Source organism: Protomyctophum bolini (assembly GCF_963924005.1).
Source record: "Protomyctophum bolini genome assembly, chromosome: 24".
NCBI classification, from domain to species: Eukaryota; Metazoa; Chordata; class Actinopteri; order Myctophiformes; family Myctophidae; genus Protomyctophum; species Protomyctophum bolini.
Genome location: NC_137885.1, coordinates 27,637,712 through 27,665,211, shown reverse-complemented (window position 1 = coordinate 27,665,211; position 27,500 = coordinate 27,637,712). Strand labels below are relative to the sequence as shown.

The following is a 27,500-nucleotide window of genomic DNA, read 5'->3' as shown; positions in this document are numbered from 1 at the left end:
AGACCTACAAGCTCGTAGCGCCTCAGTGGCGCGCTATGAGCTTGTAGATCTGCTGTTTTTCCAATAGCTAAAGTATAACATAATGCTTAAAACAACAAAAGGGGTTAAAGAGCTGGAGTGATCCGTTACTGAGCAATGATTACTATTTAAACAATAACTCACGTTGTGAGCTTTTTGTATGTCGGCGATTTTCAAATGGCCAAGATTGTATACTGTACACGAGGTTGAAGTGGTTAATGTATGTTTTGTAATAATAATAATAATCAAAATCTTACAAAGTAACAAAAAAACTAAAGGTTTTTGTAGTGGAGTAAAAGTACAATATTTCAATCCGAGTTGTAGTGGAGTAGAAGTAAAAGTATTGGATACTGGAAATGCCCACGTAAAGTATAAATACCACAAACATTTTACTTAAAGGGACACATCACCCTTTTTGCTAAAAAATATATGTTAATGACGTTTAGAAGAACACTTTCCTGGGGGTCTTTGTCTGTGTAATATATGTGGTTTAAGATATTTTAGATTGTAGCAGTGAGCCTGTTGTCTCTGATGTCATGGACACTGGGATCACTTACTTCCTGGACTACATGTTGTCTCAGTAAGACAGCCCATCTCCTATCCACAAGGAGGAGCAGTGCACCAAAGCATTATGGGAATTGTTGTACAGGAAGTAAGTGAGCTCAGTGTCCATGACATCAGAGACACTGGGCTCACTGCTAAAATCTAAAATATCTAAAACCACATATTACACACAAAGACCCTCAGGAAAGTGATCTAAAGCTTCTAAATGCCATTAACATATATGTTTTAGCAAAAAGGGTGAAATGTCCCTTTAAGTGCAGTACTTGTCTACTTGATTAAAATGTACTTCACAGCACTGGTATAAAATCACTAGTGTGCTCATCTTGTCACTGGTATAAAATCACTAGTGTGCTCATCTTGTCACCGGTATAAAATCACTAGTGTGCTCATCTTGTCACTGGTATAAAATCACTAGTGTGCTCATCTTGTCGCTGGTATAAAATCACTAGTGTGCTCATCTTGTCACTGGTATAAAATCACTAGTGTGCTCATCTTGTCACTGGCATAAAATCACTAGTGTGCTCATCTTGTCACTGGCATAAAATCACTAGTGTGCTCATCTTGTCACTGGCATAAAATCACTAGTGTGCTCATCTTGTCACTGGTATAAAATCACTAGTGTGCTCATCTTGTCACTGGCATAAAATCACTAGTGTGCTCATCTTGTCGCTGGTATAAAATCACTAGTGTGCTCATCTTGTCACTGGCATAAAATCACTAGTGTGCTCATCTTGTCACTGGCATAAAATCACTAGTGTGCTCATCTTGTCACTGGCATAAAATCACTAGTGTGCTCATCTTGTCACTGGTATAAAATCACTAGTGTGCTCATCTTGTCACTGGCATAAAATCACTAGTGTGCTCATCTTGTCACTGGTATAAAATCACCAGTGTGCTCATCTTGTCACTGGCATAAAATCACTAGTGTGCTCATCTTGTCACTGGCATAAAATCACTAGTGTGCTCATCTTGTCACTGGTATAAAATCACTAGTGTGCTCATCTTGTCACTGGCATAAAATCACTAGTGTGCTCATCTTGTCACTGGTATAAGATCACCAGTGTGCTCATCTTGTCGCTGGTATAAAATCACCAGTGTGCTCATCTTGTCACTGGTATAAGATCACCAGTGTGCTCATCTTGTCACTGGTATAAGATCACCAGTGTGCTCATCTTGTCACTGGTATAAGATCACCAGTGTGCTCATCTTGTCACTGGTATAAAATCACCAGTGTGCTCATCTTGTCACTGGTATAACATCACCAGTGTGCTCATCTTGTCACTGGTATAACATCACCAGTGTGCTCATCTTGTCACTGGTATAACATCACTAGTGTGCTCATCTTGTCTCTGGTGTAAGATCACCAGTGTGCTCATCTTGTCACTGGTATAACATCACCAGTGTGCTCATCTTGTCACTGGTGTAACATCACCAGTGTGCTCATCTTGTCACTGGTATAAGATCACCAGTGTGCTCATCTTGTCACTGGTGTAAAATCACTAGTGTGCTCATCTTGTCACTGGTATAAGATCACCAGTGTGCTCATCTTGTCACTGGTATAAAATCACCAGTGTGCTCATCTTGTCTCTGGTATAACATCACCAGTGTGCTCATCTTGTCACTGGCATAAAATCACCAGTGTGCTCATCTTGTCACTGGTATAAGATCACCAGTGTGCTCATCTTGTCACTGGTATAAGATCACCAGTGTGCTCATCTTGTCACTGGTGTAAAATCACCAGTGTGCTCATCTTGTGTCACTGGTGTAAAATCACCAGTGTGCTCATCTTGTCACTGGTATAACATCACCAGTGTGCTCATCTTGTCACTGGTATAAGATCACCAGTGTGCTCATCTTGTCACTGGTGTAAAATCACCAGTGTGCTCATCTTGTGTCACTGGTGTAAAATCACCAGTGTGCTCATCTTGTCACTGGTATAACATCACCAGTGTGCTCATCTTGTCTCTGGTATAACATCACCAGTGTGCTCATCTTGTCACCGGTATAAGATCACCAGTGTGCTCATCTTGTCGCAGCGCTCAGAGAGAGAGAGAGAGACTGCAAAAAGATTTGGCAACAGAGAGAGAACTGTGTGTTATTGAGCGTAATGGACATTTGCATAAAGGATAAACAAACATGGGGGGAGGCATGAAAACAATCCTCTCGTTGTTGCGTCTTTCCTCCAACCTCTCTCTGTCTCTCCCTTCCTTCCTTTCCTTGCTTCCTTTTCTTCCTGCCTTCTATCCCCGAATACCCCCCGATCCCCCCCCCCCCACCCCTCCTAGCACCTCTCACTAGTACTCCCCCTCCCCCTCCTGTGTTTTGCATAGCTTTTATCTGGGCTAATGCAGCAGTAGCGAGCAAGCCATGCTAATTTTAACAGCAAAGCCTTTGCCAACACAACCAGCACTCCCCCCCCACCCCCCTTAACACACGCCAGGCCACTGGCCAGCTCTCCCACTGGCTGGGCTTCTGTGCATGTTTGTCAACGCTGCGGCGCTAAAGATGTGGCATTTTGTACTTCAGAGAGAGAGAGAGAGAAAGAGAGAGAGTGAGAGAGAGAGAGAGAGAGAGAAAGAGAGAGAGTGAGAGTGGAATGAGCTGGACATATGGAGGAATAAAAAAACAGGGTGAGTGAGTGAGTGAGTGAGATAGAAAAGACATGGGTCTTCTGCAATAACACGGCTGTCCCTCTTTCTTCTTGGAGTGACAAATACAACCTTTAGTTGTTGCTATAATTAGAACGGTGAGGAGGACATGTGACTGAATGGAAGACAGAGGAGGAGGCAGAGAGGGGAAAGGAAACAGAAAAACAGACAGCAGCCAAAAGACGCATGATGCAAAAACACTGTAGGCATATGGTGCACGCCCACGCACGCACAGCCCCATGAGCGCGCACACACATGCGCGCGCTCGCACACACACACACACACACACACACACACGCACACACACACACAGCCACACACACACGCACAGCACAGCACAGGAAAAGGCTATACCTCTGAGAGTGAATAAATGGACCAAAATTGACAATTTCTAGTAACACTCCTGTTACTGCGTCACAATGCGACGCGCTGCAACACATTGTAAGTACAGTGCTTATGTAAATGTGGAAGCCTCTTCTCACTCAGTCGCTCGCGCACACACACACACACACACACACACACCCGTCACACCTTCTCACAACCACAAGGTTCTGCCGTTGGGAAGCATTGTTTGGCACTGGAAAGTAACTAAGTACATTTACTCTTGAGGAGGTACTCTTAACTTCGCCAGAGTATTTCCAAACTCCTGTGCTTTTTCTTCTACAAGCCCACTACGTCTCAGAGCCAGCAGAGCTACAAGCCCACTACGTCTCAGAGCCAGCCGAGCTACAAGCCCACTACGTCTCAGAGCCAGCAGAGCTACAAGCCCACTACGTCTCAGAGCCAGCAGAGCTACAAGCCCACTACGTCTCAGAGCCAGCAGAGCTACAAGCCCACTACGTCTCAGAGCCAGCAGAGCTACAAGCCCACTACGTCTCAGAGCCAGCCGAGCTACAAGCCCACTACGTCTCAGAGCCAGCAGAGCTACAAGCCCACTACGTCTCAGAGCCAGCAGAGCTACAAGCCCACTACGTCTCAGAGCCAGCAGAGCTACAAGCCCACTACGTCTCAGAGCTACGAGCTCACGCTTGTACTATAGATCAGCTATTTTCCGAAGATTTTTATGCATTCGAAAAATTGTGAAATTCTGCATAATGAGTACTTTTTTTACTTTCGGCAGGACTTTAAGTGCATTTTGATACCAATATCTTTGTACTTTTACTCCAGTAAATTCTAAATTCCCGACTTTTACTTGTAACAGAGTATTTCTGCTTTGCAGCATTGGTCTGTCTGTCTGTCTGACTGTCTGTCTGACTGTCTGTCTGTCTGTCTGTCTGTCTGTCTGTCTGTCTGTCTGTCCATTTCTCAGTAGGCTAATGCAGAATCCCACAAGTGTTGGTTCATATACATTATGTTCTGTTCTTTCAGAAATATCGAACATTTACAGTCGTCTCGGACAATTAGTTTGCCACCGGTGATCTATATATACTTTAAAAGGTGCCGCCATCGATATATTTGATTTACATGTATAATTATGACTCATAATTATACATGTAAATCAAATATATCATAATTAGAGTAGACATCGTCGATAAGAGGAAGTGGCTAAAGCTCGGTTTATATTTATACCGCGACATGTTGTAAGCTTGTACCGTACATGGGCTATTGTAATGCAGAGAGTACTGTACACCTGTGCTAATGGGGGAAAAGCAGAAATCATGCAAATTATGAGACAAGCATGACATTTAGGTTGGCTGTGTTGATTGTTGATCAAATCGGCACGGTTTGCTATTTGAAAATCCAACATGATCTGAAGGCGGGGGTTGGCGAAAGGGCCTTTCTGTGTGGAGTTTGCATGTTCTCCCCGTGTCCCCTAGGGTAGATACCCTCACAAAAAACATGCAGTAATCCTGGTCTCTAAACTGCCTCCCCCTGGCCAGCCGGGGCGCCTGATGGAGGGGAAAGGAACTGGTTGGAATAACGTGTTCCTTCCACGCGCTATACGTCCAACCAGGGAAACTCCCCCCTGTCAGGTGTAAAGGAGCAACTTGGACACTCAGGCATGAAGGAAGCATGAGTTCAAGTCCGTTGCTCTCCCCTTGTCCCCCATATATGGGGACTAGGTTGGCGGAGGGTGTGTAGAGCCCATGGATCACATTAGATGATTGACACAGGGGTGAAAAATGGGTTACAAAATTGTGTGATAAAAATAAAAATAAATAAAATAAAAACGTGAACAGAATCCTACCTTTACAGATCATGCCCTCCTTGACGATGGCCTGCTTGCATATATCACAGCTCTTGCATTTCTTGAAGGGCTTCAGCTTGAAGTGGTGTGTGTGGACACCCTCCAACTCCTCGGGCTGAGGGAGAGAACAAAGCAGAGGGAGGAGCGGTCAGGTGTGTGCATGGAGGTCAGTGCAGAGACGTTATAATTTCAGTCTGATCAAGAGCTCCGTTGACACGCATTATAACATTTAACCCATTCTGACCCGAGATCAGATTCATACGAGGTTTCCACTGGACACACACTGGTCTGATTAAACCATTCTGACCTGAGATCAGATTCTAAAAATGTCATTCGATTTTTCAAAAATAGCAGACCTATACAAGCTCGTGGCGCGCCACTCGGTGGCGCGCTACGAGCTTGTAGATGTGCTATTTTGACGGGTGGCGCTAGATCCCGAAGGCCCGTGGACCTCCATCTGAAAACAAAAACAAAGCCACCATATGCCACTGGTCATACAGCGATACCCTGACCCACACAGTCGTGGGACTTGAACCCACACAACGACACACAGAATGGGGGACTTGAACCCACACAACGACACACAGAATGGGGGACTTGAACCCACACAACGATAGACAGAATGGGGGACTTGAACCCACACAACGACACACAGAATGGGGGACTTGAACCCACACAACGACACACAGAATGGGGGACTTGAACCCACACAACGACACACAGAATGGGGGACTTGAACCCACACAACGACACACAGAATGGGGGACTTGAACCCACACAACGACACACAGAATGGGGGACTTGAACCCACACAACGACACACAGAATGGGGGACTTGAACCCACACAACGACACACAGAATGGGGGCGGCTGCTGCTCAGCAGGCAGCGCAGCCGCACAGGAACCCAAAGATTACAGACGCACACATACTACGCATGAACGCACACACGCACGCGCACGCACGCACGCACGCACGCACACACACACACACACACACACACACGCACGCACGCACAGAGCCCACCAGCGGAGGATGTTTTCACTTTGAAGTTGGCTAATTAAATGACTAATTAATGATGGGGAGAGAAGAAAGAGAGAGAGAGAGAGCTCACAGTAGCTCAGGGTGTCACAATCTCTAGAAATGTGTTTCTCTCACACACACACACACACACACACACACACACACACACACACACACGTATGCGAATGAGCCTACAACAGTATGTGATTATAGCATGTGTGCTGTGTACACATGTAAAATGACATGCTTATGTAAGCGTGTGTCTGCATGTGTACCCCTTTGAATATGTATGTGTGTGTGTGTGCGTGCGTGTGCGTGTGTGACCGTGCATGCTATGCTTGTGGGAGTCAAATATCCCTCAAAGGTTTAGTATATAATTTGATTGTAGATCGAGTCGACACATTTTGACTTAACCCATTCTGACCGGGCACCCATTTTGGTGTTGGCATCATGTTATGCTTTACCTATTGAAAAATAGCAGATCTACAAGCTCATAGCGCGCCACCGAGTGGCGCGCTACGAGCTTGTAGGTCTGCTATTTTTGAAAAATCGAAGGACGACTGACATTTTTTTAAATCTGATCTCAGGTCAGAATGGGTTCATCAGACCAGTGTGTGTCCAGTGGAAACCTCGTGTGAATCTGATCTCAGGTCAGAATGGGTTAAGGTTTTGGATTATACAAATGGCAAAAATAAAATAATGGAATTCCTAAACTTGCCCTCCTCGTCATGTTGATAATGGTAATACAAACACGCGTGCATATATGTGCATGTGCATGTGTGTTTGTGTGTGCGTGTGTGTGTGCGTGCGTGTAAGTAGGTTGCTGAAACATCACGTGTACCAGTGTTGTTTTCGTCGACTAAAACTAAGACGATTTTTTTTTTTCACTGACTAAAACTAAATAAAAACTAAATAAAACCGAATCTATGATGACTAAAACTAAGACTAAATATACTGACAATTTCGTCAACAAATAAAAACTAGACTAAAATGTTAGTAAGGGACATAGTGGACAAGAGATCCAGTTTTATGCTGGATTGCATGCTGAAAATAGCAGATATACAATCTCACAACGCGTCGCAGCCAAAGTGTAAAATATGTCATTACAACGACATCAAGGCCTGTCAAAACACTTTTTTAGTCGACTAAATCAACTCTAGATTTATAGACTTTAGACTATAAAGTATCCAAATTAAAACCACTATAGTAATAATAAATTCACCCCATGTGTGAAGTGAGTGGTGCAATTGTGTGTGTGTGTGTGTGGGGGGGGGGGGTCCCCGGAAGTCTCCAGACCCCCAGGAACGTGGCCAGGGGGGGGGGGGGGGGGGGGGATGACAGAGTTATACCGTGTGGGGGCCCCCAGGGGCCCCCTCTACTGTACTGTACTGTACTGTACTGTCACACCCGAAATCATCATATATACAGTTAATAATAATGTTGTTTGTGTGTTTTTGGCTGCACAACAGCGAGACGTCATGGTGGTGAAAACTGAAAACCAAACCAAACCAAATGCTATTTTCGTGCTCGGACAGACGGACCCAGGCAGGGGGACCCCAAGGGACAAACATAGCTCCGTAATGGAGTGGTTGCACCGCTCAAAAACACTGCAGTGAATGAGATGATTGTGCTTTTACCCTTCTTTACCCCGCTCTCTCTCTCTCTCTCTCTCTGAACGCTGCTAAGTCATAATAATGATGTCATTTCCTCTGTGTATTTATGCAGCTGGTCCAGGCAGGACCCGGGTCGCTCTCTCTCGTCTGATCCAGAAAGCATATACGTACGGCATTTATTACGTCTCAATATGTAACACGTTTGGTTCTGTGTCCTCCCGTGACTTTCACTGGACAGAGTCTGGGACGCCATGAAGGACAAAAAGAAAAGTGTGTGAACTGGGACGTCTGGGAGACGAGTGGAAAAACTCTCCCAACGAATGAACACAATTATGTTCAAAGAAAAGATAGATCCAGGAAGGTATGCAGTTATATGGTCCAAAAACAGTTACAGTACTTTTCGGGGGGAATAATAACCTGTGGATCAAATTGAGTTATTACTTCATAGTCCCAAGTTCTTGTTGACTCTAGATAGATATTTCTTGGTGTTTTTAATAACCGGTAAGACGCCCTGAGGGCGAGAAGCGACCAAGGGGCGGGCATGTCGTGCTGAAACAACAAGAGCTTCTTAATACGGCACAGTTGAGAAGCAGGAGTTAAACTATTAACCCATTCTGACCTGAGATCAGATTCTAAAAATGTCTTCTACATCCTGACAGTTTTCCATTCTGACCTGAGATCAGATTCTAAAATGTCTTCTATGTAAAAGAGGGCATTTATTCATCATTCATTCATGAAAACGTTTTCCGCCCAGACTTTAAAGGACCACTTCGCCACTATTCAACCTAATCTGTGTGTTTTTCATCATTAGCATATATGCTAAAATACCCCGGAGTATTATCATTGGTAGTCTGTAGCTCCGTGGGCGCACTTTCAAAGCTGTCGTCCACTTACGTATTTGTCCCAAAGTGACGTAAGTGGATGACCCTCGGTAGGCTCTCAGAAACTACAAGGGACTGGACAGGTAGGGTTGCCGTAGCTAGCCTAGCCGCGAAGGACACGGTCTCTCGCCTACACAACAACAACGAGTTGTGGCTACTCCACAACAACAAGTCAGTATGGCTACTCCATGGGAGTTTTTGGACGAGATAATTTTAAATACATATTGGCAGAATCTGCGTTAGGGTCGTTATATTATGAACCAGAAATATACGGAGGAAGGAATGCATTGACGGGGACAACACTGGCACTGCTAGTTGCTGTGGGTGGACTGATGCCTGCTGGAGCGACCTAGCTATAGTAGCTAGTAGCTTTCCCTGAACCAGTACGTCGCACACACAAACTTTTCTGCCCAGGAAAAGCCCAGATAGTGTTGACTGTTTTACTGAGAAGTGGGGACATGCGTTCAGGATGCCTCAAACTGGAAGTTGCAACCGAAGCCCGATGGACCAAGAGGGACATTCAGATTTAAGTAAGTGTTCAATGTATTTACAGCTTATATGTGTGTGTGTGTGTGTGTCGCCACACCGTATTGTTTACATAAGTGTCAGAGGATATAGGCACGGCTTCAGCCTACAACTTTTCGGTCCAAACATCTTCTATTCATTCATTCAATTCAAAACTGTATGTATGGCATGCCATCTGAAGCAATGTACAGTATTAGCCATGGGCTCGTATGTTTCAGGGTTAGCAATGTAAACATTCAAGTGTTATACCTGTGTCCATTCATTCACTTAGGTCAGCCCAGATGGTACTACAGAAGGCTGATGAAGCTGAAGATGTCTTTGATGGACTGATGGTGAGCCATACATACTCAACTCAAACTTCATACATAAAGCACATTACTGTATTTGCTGTATTTAGTTTGACCCCCTAGAAAACTAGAGGGAATATCATTTTCAATAAAGGTTCACATATTTATATATGCTTTTACAAAGACCAGTGGTCAACCAAAGTCCCGTAAAATGTAGTAAATATACTGTCATTTATACTATAGGCCTACTGTGTCTCACACACTTTTATGACATGCAATGCAGCTCAAAGTGCTTTACAGAGCAATGGAGAGAAAAACGCAAGGCATAAAACATTGAAATAGAAGGCAGTCATGTAGGTTGGAAGGTCACAGATTCCGTTGTTTTCTTTGGCAGTATTCTGCAGTCCAGAATTGCAGTAATCGAGCCCAGAAAAAACAAAGGCATGGATCAGTGTTTTTGCATCATCTACTGACTGACAGGCTCTGATTCATGCAATATTTCTAAAGGTAAAAAAAGGCAATCTTGGTAACATGATTGTGTGAATACTTTCTACAAGTCAGGTTGCCAAGTCTGCTTATTATTATCATTGATATTTGATATAGTTGTAGCCTACCTACTAATTTGGACGGTAATCTTAACAGTCCAATACCCAAGTGTACATCACATGAAACATACTGCACATAGCCTACACACTCAGTCGTCCATTCCAGTAATCATTTAGTGCTTTCACCATTACTGACTCTTGTCTCACCACAGCATGTGCATCTCCTGTCCTGGCCAGAAGCTGCTCCAGCGACATGTCATCATGCAGAACCACCTGCCTCAGTGACCTCTGACTAATGCACTTGTATGATTGTACATGTAGTTTGTTAGTTTCCAGTTCAACCATAGACCCCTGTTTTTATAGATTTATGTAAATCAGTACTATTAAAAGATAGTTGATTTGATGTCAAGTTTGTTTTATTTTTTCTCATGTAGGCCTATTGTATTTATACATTTTGACCAATTCCTAATACTCTGAGGCTCAAACTGTCAATATTGCATCAAAGGCCACCGTGATACAAATCATTCACATGTCTGTTTATACAAACAAGACCACAATGGAAATAAGTGTGACTTTATGTCAGTGAATGTGTTTTATTGTACTGTAACATAAGGTTTAAAAAACAAGGCCACACAGGCAAAGTTTGTCCTCCTACTCAGATTACAAAAATCGGACAGTGTGCAAGAATCCCAGAAGAAAAAGGATCGAATCAATATTGCTATATAAAAATACTCTGTTACAAGTAAAAGTCCAGAATTAAAATTGTACTTGCACAACAATATTGGTAAAGGCTTAGGAGTAGTACATGTCTAATATTTGAAAATGAGATCACATTCTTTTATCAATCCAGATTGTGTTCAATAGCAACATACAAAGTAAATTGTATCTATATAATATACTGTATACTTGGGAGTTCCTTGAAAGCCACTTATTCATCTCTTGAGTTGAAGACAGCCACCGAGACCTCAGCTCCTGCAACAAATAAAGTATTATGCAATTATGGGCCTCTGACCAATCATGAGACAATATGGTAAACAATAAGGTTTTTTATTTTAGCAAAACATTTGAAAAATAGCAAATGTACAAGCTCGCAGCACGGCACCAACTCCAAGTGACGCACTGAGCTTGTATATCTGCTATTTTTGAATAGCCAATGCAAATACAGATGCTTTCCCGGTTTTAAATGCTTTTATGTTTGGTTTGTAGTTTGCAGCTTGATATGGAAAAATTTAGCTCTGTTCCATAGCCTTACTCTGAGGCTATGGACCAGAGCTAGGAAAAATGGTGGCGTTTATGTGGAGGGTGTTCCAGTTACAAACAGCAACAAAATCTTTATAATGCTGTAAGCATCAGAGACACTCGGTATGTCAAATTAATTTATAGACATCACAACAACAACCACGTGTAACAACAACCATGTATTTTGAAAGGAAATGCATGTGGTCTCCTCCTGTAATGCAATCGCCATTCATTCAGTGTCTGGTGTACTGTACACAGCATTGTAGCTTTAGTTTATTATGACAATAATGACATACCTCTGTTCTGCAACTTCTGCTTCGATGATGATGATGCTCCGCGTCAATTCTTCCATTAGATTGCGGTTGAACTGGAAGATATCTGCGTTGGTGAAATGTTCACTGCACACCCAAAGTGGTTCACACAGCTGGGATTGCATCTGTACTTCATAACGATTTCTAAAAACAAAGCCAGCCAGTGGAATTTAGAGTCCGACGCTGCGCACGTTCGAAATCACTATTATTACGCTACTTACTATCAGAGACTACTAACTACTATACCACCACTACTGCTGTTACTATTACAACCGCTAAATATTAGCTATTATTATTACTTCTATCGCTTTCAAGTCAACTCTAAACAACACGAGAAACTTTCAGATGACAGCTTCCTGGGGGCTGCCTCACTGCCTCTCTGTCTGTCGCGCAATGCACTGTGGGTATTGTAGGAAATGATATTACCGTGCCTCAGCTCATTACATGACTCGTTCTCCGCAGCGGTTTCGCCAAATGTAAATATTTTTATTGTTTTCATGAACGGATATCATACTAAAGCATGACAAAGGCCATATAATAGTGGCGAACCGATCCTTTAAGGTGCTGTTCTGTCCATGAGCTCATCGGTGCGGTTAGGGTTCTGCAGACCCCCGCCCAATGCCCCGCCCAACCCCTCCGTCCCACTCAGCGTGCCGCAGCCAATTTGGCTCAAAGCTGATTTATATAAAAAGTGTATCTCTCAGCATTTTTCTTTCTCTCTCTCTCTCTCTCTCGCTTTCTTTTTTGATCTGCTATATCTTCCTAAATCTTAATGGCTTTTGTCACACACTGTGCGACACACTCGCTAAGCTCCAGAGAGGCTGACCTTGGAGCTCCGCGGAGCCGGGCCGAGGTGAGGCCAACGGCGGAGCCGGGCCGAGGTGAGGCCAACGGCGGAGCCGGGCGGAGGTGAGGCCAACGGCGGAGCTGCTAAAAGCTATAGCTACCATGCGGCCCGTTGTTGTACCCTGGGCCCCAAACAGAGTGTGTGTGTATTGTGTGTGTCAGTGTCGATTTTGTGATTTTTGTCGACTATAACGATGACGAAAGAAAAAAAGATTCACTGACGAAAAGTCAATGGAAACGAAATGAAGCTGTGATGACTAAAAGTACAAGACTAAATATATTGACAATTTCGACAACAAATAAAAACTAGACTAAAATGTTAGGAAGGGACTAGTGGACAAAGAGATCCAGTATAAGTCATTTTCGACGTCTAAATTCCTATGATATTCGACTAAAACTAGACTAAAACATTCCAGGTGACTAAAATATGACTAAAACTAAATGAAGTTTTATTCCAAAGACTATGACTAAACTAAAATAGAAATGTGCTGCCAAAAACAACACTGGTGTGTGTGTGTATGTGCGTGTGTGTGTGTGTGTGTGTGTGCGCGCGAGCATGTGCGTGCAGAGAGTCGCGTACTATAAGCACAGAAAGGTCAACTCAATCAACTCGTTAACGCTGCTGGGACAATCGAGTTAGCCCAAAATATACTGAGAGAATCTGTACTTGGTTAACATTACTTACTGCTATATAGGCCTATTGCTCAAGGCAATGACAATGACTTCCACCACTGTAGCTATACAGCAGATTAACCCATTTAGACCTGAGAAAAGATTCTACAAATGCCTTCTAAATCCCATGTTTCGTATAAAACATTTTCATGTCAAGGACCCCCAAATATATAATTCTGTAATGTAATTGGCCGCCGACCCCCATCTGAAAATATGTTGTTCCAGTGAACATCGTTAGGTTTTAGATATTTCAGATTTTAGCAGTGCGGGGGACACACTGGGCTCACTTCCTCCCTGGACTACAATTCCCATAATGCATTGGTGCACTGCTCCTCCTTGTGAATAGGAGGGAGGGCTGTCTTACTGAGTATAGTCCAAGGATAAAGCCTCTCTAGAAGCGTTGATATTACGGGCGAGAGGCATGTTGAAGTCAGAAGTGAAGACAGAAGTATACTAGCCATCTGGTCAAAACCACAGAGAGCTCCCTGGATTACACATAAAGGCACTGCTTTTCATTTCCTCAACCATGTCATACATGCACCGGACACTGTGATTGTACTGTATATACAGTACCTGCTGCTTTTTTTATATTATGCTGCAGCTGTTTTCCACCTGCACAAGCAGCATGCATGTATGCCTTCCATAGTGCCACCCTATCCACTGCAGACTTTGAATGACACACACACACACACACACACACACACACACACACACACACACACACACACACACACACACACACACACACACACACACACACACACACACACACACACACACACACACACACACACACACACACACACACACACACACACACACACACACTTTTACGCCAGTGAGAATAAAGTCGATGCCGATTCCTCAACAATGCATCAGAAAGGATGCACGATATAAAACGATATAAAGCATTGTGAGCTTGTAGATCAGATATTTAGTTAAGGTTAAGGTTAGGTATAAGGTCAATAACGGGCCTAAAGGATTTAGAACAGTTGTAATAGACATTAGTTTACAGTAGTAGCAGTACTTGCATGCTCTGCTTGCGCACAAGTGGGCCATGTATGGCCTACTTGTGCGCAAGACGCAGGTTGGCACCTCGACAGAGGGCACCGTAGGCACGACCAGGTGCCAACATTGGCACAGTGACGGGTGATCACTGGCACACAAGTGTGTGAGAGAGGATTATTTTCTTTTTAAAATAACATTAAAATTAAGCTCTCTCAAATGCATGCAAATCCTGCCACAATCCTATAGTTCAAACTGAACTGAGTCTGGGAAATAGGTGGCTTACTGTATGTCCTGACTGTGAAAGAAAATAGTCTAGATAGAAGAAGAAATAAACGTTGTTATATTTTGGATAATATTGTAGATGATGGCGCACAGACTATCAAGAACATAATAACATGACATAATGTTGTCCGCTCATAGACTGCGTGTGGAAATGGGAAGATGGAGCCACATACCACCGGTTTTGCCAATGTGAGACTGGTATACAAAACGAACAGCACATACTGGTGTGTCCTCCGACCTCACACAAGATATCAGAGAGAAATATGGACATGAGGGTGTTGATTTGAGCTCACTCTTTGTGGGCACTAACAGAGAGACTTTGCGTATGGTATGCTACATGCCTGCCTGTCACTTGTGGAGCAATAGAAAGCTCCTGTTGTAAAGGGTTTCTGTATTGTGTATTGTATATTTTAATGTATTGTACCTTTTTTTAAGTTTTTGATTCAAGGGTTTTTTATTATTGTTTGGACCCAATGTTTTATACATTTGTGTCAATAAACTAACTGACTAGACATGGCAGACAAACTATCAAGAACATAAAAACAGGGCACTTCAAGTCAAAGAGGTCGCCGACCTCTGGCCTATAGTCTCGCAAAGCCACTTTACACACCAGTGGTGGACAAAAAGTATACTCAAGTAAAAGTATCAATATTGCAATATATAGAACTACTCTGTTACAAGTCAAAGATGTCCGGAATTCAAAATGTGCTTGAGTAAAAGTACAAAAGTATTGGCACCAACATGTACTTAAAGAGTACCAAAAGTAAAAAAAAGTACTCATATCATTGTGCAGAATGTCCCATTTAAAGTTTTCAAATGTCAACGTTTTTTTTTTGTTGGGGAAAATAGCATATCTACAAGCTCACAATGCATTGCGATGCGACGCATCGTGTAGCTTGTAGATCGGCTATTTTCAAGTAGACGAAATGTATATATATGTAGGGCTGAAGTGGGTAATGTAATACATGTATATTATTTGGCTCTGAGATGTAGTTGAGTAGAAGTAAAAGTATTGTATTGGAAAAGTACAAATAACTCAAAACTCTACTCAAGTACAGTACTTAACCCATTTTGGGGCGGGAACCCCTTTTGGTGCATTATGTCATGCTTTAGCTATTTAAAAAAATAACAGATCTACAAGCTCATAGCGCGCCATGAGCTTGTAGGTCTGCTATTTTTGAAGAATTCGAAGAACGACTGACATATGGAAACATAGCTTTTTTCTGAAAACTGTCAGGATTTAGAAGACATTTTTAGAATCTGATCTCAGGTCAGAATGGGTTAAGTAAAATGTACTTAGTTACTTTCCTCCACTGCTTTATACACGAACACATAAACGCAACCCACCCCCCCCCCCCCCCCCCACCCATCTCTCACAAACGAGCCTTTCTTCTGCCCAGTTTGTTGACGCAACGAACAGCAGCTTAATGTTAAGTAGAAGCAGCCCAAATGCACAGTGAAACAATTTTTCTTTCTCCCCTTCTCCTTAACCCATTCTGACCTGAGATCAGATTCTAGAACATGTCTTCTACATCCTGACAGTTTTTTTCCATTCTGACCTGAGATCAGATTCTGAAAAATGTCTTCTACATCCTGACAGTTTTTTTCCATTCTGACCCGAGATCAGATTCTACAAATCTGTCTGTTTGAAAATGACAGTTTTCTGAAAAAAGCTATGTTTCCATGTCAGTCGTTCTTCGATTTTTCAAAAAAATAGCAGACCTACAAGCTTGTAGTGCGCCACTCGGTGGCGCGCTATGAGCTTGTAGATCTGCTATTTTTCAATAGCTTAAAGCATAACATAGTGCTAACACCAAAAGGGGTTCCCGCGCAAAATGGGTTAAGCAAACACATTGGACTGAAGCAGCCGGAGCGCTGGTCCAGGACCAGTTGAAAGGGTGCTTCATGTAGTTGAGATGGACAGGATAGACAGGACTTTGTGGGACAGAGCTGGACAAACACAAGATCAGCAGTGCAATATGAAAACGATCACAGGAGTGCCATGCCAGCCACACAGCAACATGCTATATACCCTTGACAAAAACCTGACCAGTTTCAGAGTTCTTTTTTAAAAGGAGAATTCCATGCTAAAAGGCTTTCTTACCTTTATTTGTAGTTGTTAAGTCAGCACCAAAGAGGTCCAGGTGTTATTTTGTGCAAAAGTGCATTATTGGCTATTTCCCCTACCATAAGCCCTCAATGAATTGAATGGGGTGTTGTGCTAATTTGCTTATTTCCATCGCTCAGCACACTTTACTACTTATTTCGATGGAAATAAGCGAATTAGCACAAAAATCCCAACCCCCATTGAGGGCTTATGGTAGGGGAAATAGCCAATGATGCACTTTTGCACAAAATAACACCTGGACCTCTTTGGTGGGGACGTAACAACTACAAATAAAGGTATAAGATAGCCTTCTAGCATGGAATTCTCCTTTAACACTGAAGCTGACCCTACAAACACCAAAATCAAGTTTTCTGGGAAAAAAAACTTCTATTTTAGGCTTGTCCACAACTTTCCTTTTTTTATTTATTATTACGAATAAAATAAAAAAATACATAGTGAAAATAGTCAATCTACAAGCGCGTTGCGACGCGTTGTGAGATTGTATATCTGCTATTTTCAGCATGCAACCAAAGTGTAAAATATGTCATTACAACGACATCAAGGCCTGTCAAAACACATTTTAGATAGATTAGGTAGATTTAGTCGACTAAAATCGTATGACATTTAGTCGACTAAAACTAGACTAAACACTAGAACATTCCAGGTGACTAAAATGTGACTAAAACTAAGTGAAAACTATTCAAGAGACTATGACTAAAACTAAAATAGAAATTTGCTGCCAAAAAACAACACTGCTATACTCAGTCAAAGGAACTGGCAACTTTGCCCCTTCTTGACTCCAAAAGCTTTGGTGTAACTGCCCCTGTGAGCCAATGGGGGCAGCCCCCGCCCCGGCTCATTTATAAATAGCCGTATAAAAAGCACCTCCGTGCCACTCTGGAGCCCCGATGTTAAAGATGAGCTGGCAAAAAGCCGGCGCAGGCTAACGGCTACACAACACACCCAATCAGACGACGATGCGGCCAGCATGTGGTCACAGGCAGGTGCCATGGTTACCTGGCTGTCACGGCAACCGGCCGTCAGGCCATGTGACGGATGAGGAAAGGGCAGGAAAACATACAACCACGTGCTAGCTCTCTCTCTCTCTCTCTCTCTCTCTCTCTCTCTCTCTCCCTCCCTGGCACACAGGCCGGCATTGAGTTTTTGCAACAACAGGAGCCCAAATGGTTCTTGGACGGCTGCCAAGCCAAGCTAGCATCTGGGATTCAACTTTTTATGTATTTATTTATGTATCTTTTCAGAGAAGAGCATAAAAAAAGGGGGCTTCATGGGGACAAGCGATAGAGAGGAAGAAAAGACAGGTATACGAATAGAACGTTATAAACGGACCCATTCTGACCTGAGATCAGATTCTAAAAGTGTCTATTACATCCTGACAGTTTCATTATTAACCCATTCTGACCTGAGATCAGATTCTAAAAGTGTCTATTACATCCTGACAGTTTCAAAAAAATACAAAAATGTCCCCATAGGAAGACATTAACATTCCCATGATAGGGGGATTATAATTAAGATTAAGTTTTACGTCTCCGTAGGGAAATGTATTTGTTTCCCTATAGAGATCAATCACACAAAGAGTCTGGGTGTTATAATTCCACTTTTAGGAAGTCTCTATTTGTACACTCGCGAGATTTCAGGATTAATGTGTGTATTCTACTGAATGTGTGTGCGCCGCTGAAAGGGGTGGCGACCGCATAGTACGCAAACAATGTCTATTTAAAGGTACATTCAGTGATTTCACTCAAAAAACCTTAGGTTTCGTTTTTGGCTGGGACCTAAGCCTTTCGTCCAATCAGGATAGAGAGTCAAAAACGAAACCCAAGGTTTTTTTTGACCCCCAGGGGTTAACTGGGGACAGGGAGGAACTCCTTATATGGTCAGCACACTCTATAAGTGATATTTGAATTAAGTGAAATCACTGAATATACCTTTAACAATGTTCTTTCTTTCTAACTGCTAGAGAGAGAGAGAGAGAGAGAGAGAGAGAGAGAGAGATAGAGAGAGAGAGAGAGAGAGAGAGAGAGCAGCACTCTTGCGTGTGGATGACTGCCAAAAAGTCCTTTAACTGGATACACAGGGGCGTGATGATGAAGATACTAAAGGCTTTAGCCTACTTATACTGTCCCTATACTGTATATACTGTACCTCCGTCCATAGGGATTATTACAGGGACCACAGACACACTGCAGCAAAGAGCCAGGAGGAGTTGCAGTGGGCGTTGCAAAGGGAAACACTCTCAGAGTCATCACCCCCCTTTCCTCTTTCATTTATAGCCCATTTTGGGGCAGGAAGGGAACCCCTTTTGGTGTTATATAGCATTATGTAATTTTTTTTTTAAAAAACATCTCAAAAACATAAAAACATAAAAGTATAATGTCCTCAAAATGTTGTGATAGCTGGAGAACCCCAGCAGAGAGAAGCAGTGAGGGGGGGGGGAGAGAGAGGGGGGAGGGAGGAGGGGGGGGAGAGAGAGAGAGAGAGAGAGAGAGAGAGAGAGAGGGGTTTGAATGGATGGATGGATGCATAGCGATGGAGATGGTAATGAGAGAATGTTGCGCGTGCGTAGTATGCGTACGTGTGTGTGTGTGTGCACTCGTGTGCACGCATGTGTGTGTGTGTGTGTGTGTGTGTGTGTGTGTGTGTGTGTGTGCTCTCGTGTGCACGCATGTGTGTGTGTGTGTGTGTGTGCTTGGACAGCAGGTCCAGTAAATCACATCTCGCTGCTCGTCTCCCAGTTGCACTTAGCTAATGAAAAGCATCGCTACACCGCAATGACCACCACGACCCCACTTACAACTGCATGGAGAGGAGGAGGGGGGGGTGGTCTCCTCTCCATGCAGGCATGATGGTGCATGAGGCAGGCACGCCAACACACTGTGACGGCCCGAAATGGTCCCCGAGCCGTCTGTTCGTGACACCTGTCACTCACCCCTGGGAACCACCTATTCTAAAATGCCCCGTTGATTGCGCCGGTGCGAGAGCGAGTGTGGAGGCAGACAGGCAGTGTGAGAGCAAAACCCGTCAGCGGTGGACCTGTCATGTGAATCGTGAACGAGGAAGTTAGTCCCTCGATTCGAGTGTGTTCCGTGTCGTTTTGCTCCGTGAAGTGGCGTAGCCTCGGGCGTGAACCAACCTGCAGAGCTACAAACAACCATTCCCACGGACGACCAACGGCCAACTACAACGATCCCCGCATCTTGACCTGTCTCTGTCCCTGTCACCTATCACACACGGAGCAGTGGTATTTCCCCCTTTATTATTTCAAGCCTCTTTTGTTTGTTATTTTGTTGTTTTGGAGACGATTAAAGAGCCGTGCTGCTCGGACAGACGGACTATACTTTTGTTTACTAACATTCACGTTGCGTCTGCGTTGCGTGGATCTGGAACAATACACTGTTTATTTATTTATGAACTGAGAGGTTGAGACGCAATGAATTGACGGGTGGTTTCGAGCGCAGGTTACGTGTGTAACCATGGATGGTACTTTAAGTTGCTGACTACCTGTTTTTGTCTATTTTGGTTTATTTACAAACATTGCAAACTATTGGGTCTTAATTGTTTCATGAACTGATGAACTGTGTTTGTTTGGGTTGGGTGAAATTCAATATAATCACTTGAAACTGAGTTGACAAAGTGTGTTGTGTGTTATTTCTTGGTATAAGGGTTTACATTTTAATATGTAAGTCCTGTGTCGGTTTCACCAGTGGTTAACCCAGATGAGGAAGAACTCATAAAAAAAGGAGAAACACTTCTCTGGTAGACTAAATCTACCTGGCACCCCTAAGACAAATAACCATCCAACTGGGAAACCGTTACATAAAAGTGGCACCCCAGATGGGACTCCTAAAACACTGAGTATAATAAAACAAACATGGATGTCAACCAAACAAACAATTCAGTCAATCAGTCCAATGATTCAGTCAACCAGGCACCTGATGTTCTCAATCAACCAATCAATTCAGCTGATCAGTCACTTGATGCCGCCCACCAACCAGTCAATCAAACACTTGGTGCTGCCCCCCAACCAATCAATCAATTGCTTAATGCTGCCAATCAACCGGTCAATCAACCAATCAGTGGAGCTCACAATGTTCAGGAGGAAGGATGCCACACCAGCCATTCAATTCTTGATATGGATCTCATTGACTTAACACACTTTGATCTTCCACCTGCACAAGGCCGAAGGCCACCTCCACCTCTTTTCCCACCTCCGTTACTCCAAATGCAAGGAGATGTACTCTGTCTGCGTCAGAACCAACAAAGATCTCAGAATCTCATTCATGACCAAATCACACAACTCAGAGAGAAACAGGAAAGAGACACATTGGAGCTCAAATATGCCATTGACACACTGTCTAACCACATAACACAACTACATGATAAGGACAAAGGGGACATGAATATTGTTATTGACAAACAGTTTGATTACCACAGAACACAACTCATCACTGGTGTTCAGTGGCGCTTACAGATCCACCACCAGGAGCTTCTCAAAGAAGTAAACGCAATCACTACTCCTCTAATGAATTCAATAACCCACTTACAAATGGAGCTTTCACAATGTAGCAAAATGTTAAAGGACATGTCTGTTGACATGACCACTCTCAAACAACAGTCACTACACACCGCTTCTGTGGTATCCTCCACTCTGCCACCCCCTGAAAAACAAGCCACCTTCTCTAACCCATTGGCTACAGGTCATGCCACACCCTCCCAGATGCACTCTACTATGCATCCTTGCCCTCAGAATCATGGTCTCATTGACACTTCACCTATCACCTCTACCCATCATTCTTGCTCTCCTGATCATACGTCTGCTCATACAGATATGTATCGACGCCATGTAGGGAAACTGCCAATTAAGTTGGAATTTCCTACTTTTGGGAAAAAGGATGACAGTTCTGATCCACTCCTTTACCTTGAAAGGTGTCGTGATTTCCTTGCTCTCAATCCTCTAGCAGATGATGAATTGCTTGCCACATTACGCAATGTGCTTGATGGAACCGCTAGGGATTGGTGGAACGTGGCACGCTTGAACACGCACTCGTGGGCTGACTTTGAGACCAAGTTCTCTTCTGCTTTCTTGTCTGAAGACTACACGGATGAGTTAGCCGACAGAGTCAGAAACCGTGTTCAAGGCGAGAAGGAGAGTATCAGGGACTTTGCTTACAGCTACTACTCGCTGTGCAAACGCTGGAATCCAGACATACAGGAGGATGAGGTCATCAAGATGATTCTCAAAAATATCAACCCTCTTCTTGCTAGCCAGCTCAGAGAGAGAGCAACTACGGTTGACTCACTTGTTCGGCTGGGGCAGCAGTTCGAAAAGGACAGAGAATGTCAACAACAATACGACCTGCGCACCAGACCCTCAAACAAGCAGACAAACAAACAAACAACCCAACCAAACCAACCAAAGCCAACCCTCTCAGTCAGAGTCCACATCCAATGTTGGACTATTCTGTTGGAGATGTAATAAGAAGGGACATGCGCCGGACTCTTGTTACTCTCTGCTACCACCTGATCACCCCAAAAACCGGAACAGGTCCTCAAATAAAAATCAATCATCCAATCCTCACTCTCAGCAACAGACAAACCAACCGACACTCAGTGCTTTAACACAACCAGAAAGACCCAGAGAAAACTCTTATGTCCATCCTTCCATAGTCCCTCCCCATCGACCAATACCACGTCAGCTGGTCTTACCTCTGTCTGTTGGGCTGTGGACAGGAAAAGCCATTCTGGACACTGGATCATCCTACACCTTACTCAATGAGCAGCTGTGGACCGAAGTGAAGACCAAAAACCAAAAACTTCACCCTTGGGTTGAAGGTCCTTTGTATCTGGCTGATGGTGGAGCCAAGCAACCACTTGGATGGAGTGAGGTTGAGCTTCGACTGCATGATCAGTGTTACACGATCCCTTCAGTCATTCTACCTCCCGAAACTCTTGCTTTCCCTGCTGTGTTGGGACTTGACTTCATGTACATCAGCGGTATCCAGATGAATGTCACCCACAACTCTTACTGGTTTCCTCATAACCCCGGTAAGAAGTACTCTTTCTCGTCAGAAGGAGCAAAGCTGCAGGATTGGCGTCCTACTGTCGCATTCTTTTCTGCTGTCCCTCCCTTTCTGCCCACCCATGACAACCCAGTTGAGGATCTACTTGAACTCGCAGTAAAAAGAGCTCAGCTGGAACAGTCTGAAGAGTTCAAACTGCTGGCACAGCTACGCCGAAATTCTGATGTATGTACATCACTGCTGGGACGCACTGGGCTCTTGAAGCACAAAATTCATCTTGCACAAGAAACTGTGCCCATCAAACAAAAGCCCTATCGGTTGTCTCCAGCCAAGTACAGCATCCAACATGAACTTCTGCAGGATATGCTGGCCAAAGACATCATTGAACGGTCCATGTCTCCCTGGGCTTCTCCTGTTGTCCTTATCCCCAAGAAGACAGGGGATTACAGGTACTGCGTGGACTACAGAAAGCTAAACAGCGTCACCCAAAATGATGCATACCCTCTGCCTACCATCAACGAGATCTTGGAGTCCTTGTCTGGCTCTGTCATCTTCACCACTCTTGACCTTAACAGTGGATATTGGCAGGTTGAAATGGATCCACCTAGCCGTGACATGACTGCCTTTGTCTGTGCGGAAGGCCTTTACCGCTTCAAAGTTATGCCGTTTGGATTGAAGAACGCGCCAGCCACCTTCCAAAGACTCATGGAGACCGCATTGGGTGAGCTGAAGGGAAAAAACTGCTTTGTATATCTTGATGATATAATAATCTATTCCCAGGACAGAGAACAACATTTCCAGGACCTCCAGGAAGTGTTGAACAAACTTTGGGAAGCAGGCTTAACTGTCAACATTAAAAAAAGCAACTTCTGCCAGACTTCACTGAAGTTCCTTGGACACATTGTGTCAGCACAAGGAATCGAGGTGGATCCCGGAAAGACCAGCGCAGTCCAGGACTTTCCTGTACCAACAAACCTCAAGGCTCTACAGAGATTTTTGGGCATGGCCGGCTGGTACCACCGGTATGTACCCAACTTCTCGCACACAGCCGATCCTCTGAATGCCTTGAAGCGGAAAGGGGCAAAGTTTAAATGGACGGCTGCGTGTCAGACTGCCTTCGACACCCTGAAACACCATCTTGTCACCCCTCCAATACTTGGACACCCAAATTTTGACTTACCCTTTGTGGTATACACCGATGCCAGCGATGTCGGTGTGGGAGCAGTACTCGCGCAACGGACTGGACTTGGTACTGAAGAAGTGCTGGCATTCGCCAGTAGAACCCTTAACAGAGCTGAACGCAACTATTCAACCACCGAGCAGGAATGTCTTGCTGTTGTGTGGGCTCTGGAAAAGTGGCGATACTATCTTGAAGGCAGGTTCTTCACTGTCGTCACTGACCATTCGTCACTTGTGTGGGTGTTCAAAACGCACAACCCCAGTACCAGACTTATCAGGTGGGCACTCCGCTTGCAAGAATTCACCTTCGCAGTGGAGTACAGGAAGGGGAAGTACAACACAGTCCCGGATGCACTCTCAAGAGCTCCGGTAGATCCTGTTGACCACTCTAAACCCACTTGTGCCACAGTCTTGTCCAGCCATCGAGACTCGCCTACGGATGACTTCCCTCTCTCAGACGAGACTATCTGGAAAGCACAGCAGGAAGATCCTGAAACACAGATCATCTACCAGAAAATTCTGGATGAGGGAGAACAGGTCATTAACCCTACCACAAAGTTGACCATCATCGAGGACAAAGTCTACCGTATCTTGGAGTTGCCCCACCGAACCCTCTACCAAGTATACATTCCACAACCTTTCCGTCTATCACTCTTACAACACTTCCATGAACACCCAATAGCAGGTCATCTAGGCAGATTCAAAACATACAAACGACTTCAGTCAGTACTGTACTGGCCAAACCTCAGCTTGGATGTTAAGACCCACACCAAAAACTGTCCGGTTTGCCAAGTGTACAAGCCTGAAGGCCGGAAGACTGCTGGTATGTTGCAGCAAACCATTGTCTCCCAACCGTGGGAAATGTTAGGAGTGGACATAATGGGTCCATTCCCAAGGAGCTCCAAACAAAATGAGTATCTACTCGTTTTTGTTGACTACTACTCCAAGTGGGTAGAGCTCTTTGGTCTTCGTCAGGCCACTGCAAAGACTGTCTCCAACATTCTCACAAGGGAGATCTTGACGCGCTGGGGAGTACCAGACTTCATCCTATCAGACAGAGGTTCTCAGTTTGTCTCAGACCTCTTCGAGGAGACCTGCCAACGGTGGAACTTGAAGCATAAACTGACCACAGCTTATCACCCTCAAACAAATCTCACAGAGAGAGTGAATCGAACTCTGAAGACGATGATTGCCTCTTACGTAGGGACCCAGCATAAGCACTGGGATCAGCACCTTCATGAGTTCCGCTTTGCTCTTAATTCAGCCGTGCAAGAGTCTATTGGAGTGACGCCTGCAGAGTTGAACCTAAGTCGTCCTCTTCGTGGACCCTTGGACCAGGCTCTTCAACCTCAGAACGCTACGCCAGACTCTGCATGCTACGACCAGGTAGTTCAGCTTCACGACTTGAAAGCTCTTGTCAATGAGAATCTGACAAAAGCCAGAGTGAAACAGAAGAGGAACTACGACAAGAAGAGACGGGAAGTTCAATTCCACGTTCGTGACCGGGTGTGGTTAAGGACCCACCCGTATTCAAAGAAGGAAAAATCCTTCACAGCCAAGCTAGCCCCAAAATGGCAAGGTCCATATAGGATTGTGGAGCAGCTGGGCCCTCTGAACTATCGAGCGGTTAAGGAAGAAACAGGTGAAGACATGCGTGTTGTCCATGTCTCACGCCTTAAGGCCTGTTACCCCTCGGCAGAGGAAATGGAGGAACTGGAGCGCCGTAAAGTTCTGGATATCCTGGAGGAGGAAAGTGATGAGGAGACCTTCCTTGGTTTTCCGGACTCTGAAGTCTCCCCAACTAAAATCTCTCTCCCCTCAGAGAACCCTGTGACGACAGAGGAAGAGGAGGATGAGGAGGAAAGTTTGCTGGAGACTAAAGCCCTTACTGGTCGTTACCAGTTGAGGAAAAGGAGCCCAAAACGATATGGGAAGTAAATGGACGTAAGGATAGGACCTTACTTTTTTCAGGGGGGGAGGTGTGTGACGGCCCGAAATGGTCCCCGAGCCGTCTGTTCGTGACACCTGTCACTCACCCCTGGGAACCACCTATTCTAAAATGCCCCGTTGATTGCGCCGGTGCGAGAGCGAGTGTGGAGGCAGACAGGCAGTGTGAGAGCAAAACCCGTCAGCGGTGGACCTGTCATGTGAATCGTGAACGAGGAAGTTAGTCCCTCGATTCGAGTGTGTTCCGTGTCGTTTTGCTCCGTGAAGTGGCGTAGCCTCGGGCGTGAACCAACCTGCAGAGCTACAAACAACCATTCCCACGGACGACCAACGGCCAACTACAACGATCCCCGCATCTTGACCTGTCTCTGTCCCTGTCACCTATCACACACGGAGCAGTGGTATTTCCCCCTTTATTATTTCAAGCCTCTTTTGTTTGTTATTTTGTTGTTTTGGAGACGATTAAAGAGCCGTGCTGCTCGGACAGACGGACTATACTTTTGTTTACTAACATTCACGTTGCGTCTGCGTTGCGTGGATCTGGAACAATACACTGTTTATTTATTTATGAACTGAGAGGTTGAGACGCAATGAATTGACGGGTGGTTTCGAGCGCAGGTTACGTGTGTAACCATGGATGGTACTTTAAGTTGCTGACTACCTGTTTTTGTCTATTTTGGTTTATTTACAAACATTGCAAACTATTGGGTCTTAATTGTTTCATGAACTGATGAACTGTGTTTGTTTGGGTTGGGTGAAATTCAATATAATCACTTGAAACTGAGTTGACAAAGTGTGTTGTGTGTTATTTCTTGGTATAAGGGTTTACATTTTAATATGTAAGTCCTGTGTCGGTTTCACCAGTGGTTAACCCAGATGAGGAAGAACTCATAAAAAAAGGAGAAACACTTCTCTGGTAGACTAAATCTACCTGGCACCCCTAAGACAAATAACCATCCAACTGGGAAACCGTTACAACACACACACGCACACACCACCGTGAGGCAGGCACGCCAACACACACACGCACACACCACCGTCAGGCAGGCACGCCAACACACACACACACACACACACCACCGTGAGGCAGGCACGCCAACACACACACGCACACACCACCGTCAGGCAGGCACGCCAACACACACACGCACACACACCACCGTCAGGCAGGCACGCCAACACACACACGCACACACACCACCGTCAGGCAGGCACGCCAACACACACACGCACACACCACCGCCACGGTCAAAGGAGGTGCACACGCCTCACGACACACCTCCCAATATGCTTTCAGATGAGATCATATGCTATATGTGCACACACGCACACACACACACACACGCACACGCACACGCACACGCACACGCACACGCACACGCACACACACACACACAGAACTCCCCTTTAATGCGGTATATAGGATATGCATTCGTTAAAATGGTGCAAAGGTCAAATATTTGTAAACCTGGAAAAACTACAGAAAATCATGTTATAGTTATATTTCGGAACTGTGGGAGGTCGGGATATTGAGAGGTCGGGAATAATGACATAATGGCACCGTTTATGATGCAATGG

The 27,500-nt window shown here is 44.5% G+C and overlaps 1 protein-coding gene and 1 long non-coding RNA gene across 2 annotated transcripts in view; one reads left to right on the top strand and one right to left on the bottom strand.

The window, feature by feature from the left end:
• Positions 1-27,500, bottom strand: part of LOC308311848 (tensin-1-like) — a gene marked incomplete at its 3' end in the record, with an annotated part of 156,067 nt that overhangs the window by 86,006 nt on the left and 42,561 nt on the right. Inside the window, exon 2 of the mRNA XM_080758623.1 lies at positions 5,419-5,533. Coding sequence (XP_080614749.1) covers positions 5,419-5,533 — 115 coding nt within the window. The remainder of the gene's footprint in view (positions 1-5,418; positions 5,534-27,500) is intronic.
• Positions 9,020-10,363, top strand: LOC308311339. The gene is made up of 3 exons (XR_013963633.1): positions 9,020-9,463; positions 9,730-9,790; positions 10,140-10,363. It is a non-coding gene; the product is annotated as an uncharacterized lncRNA (long non-coding RNA).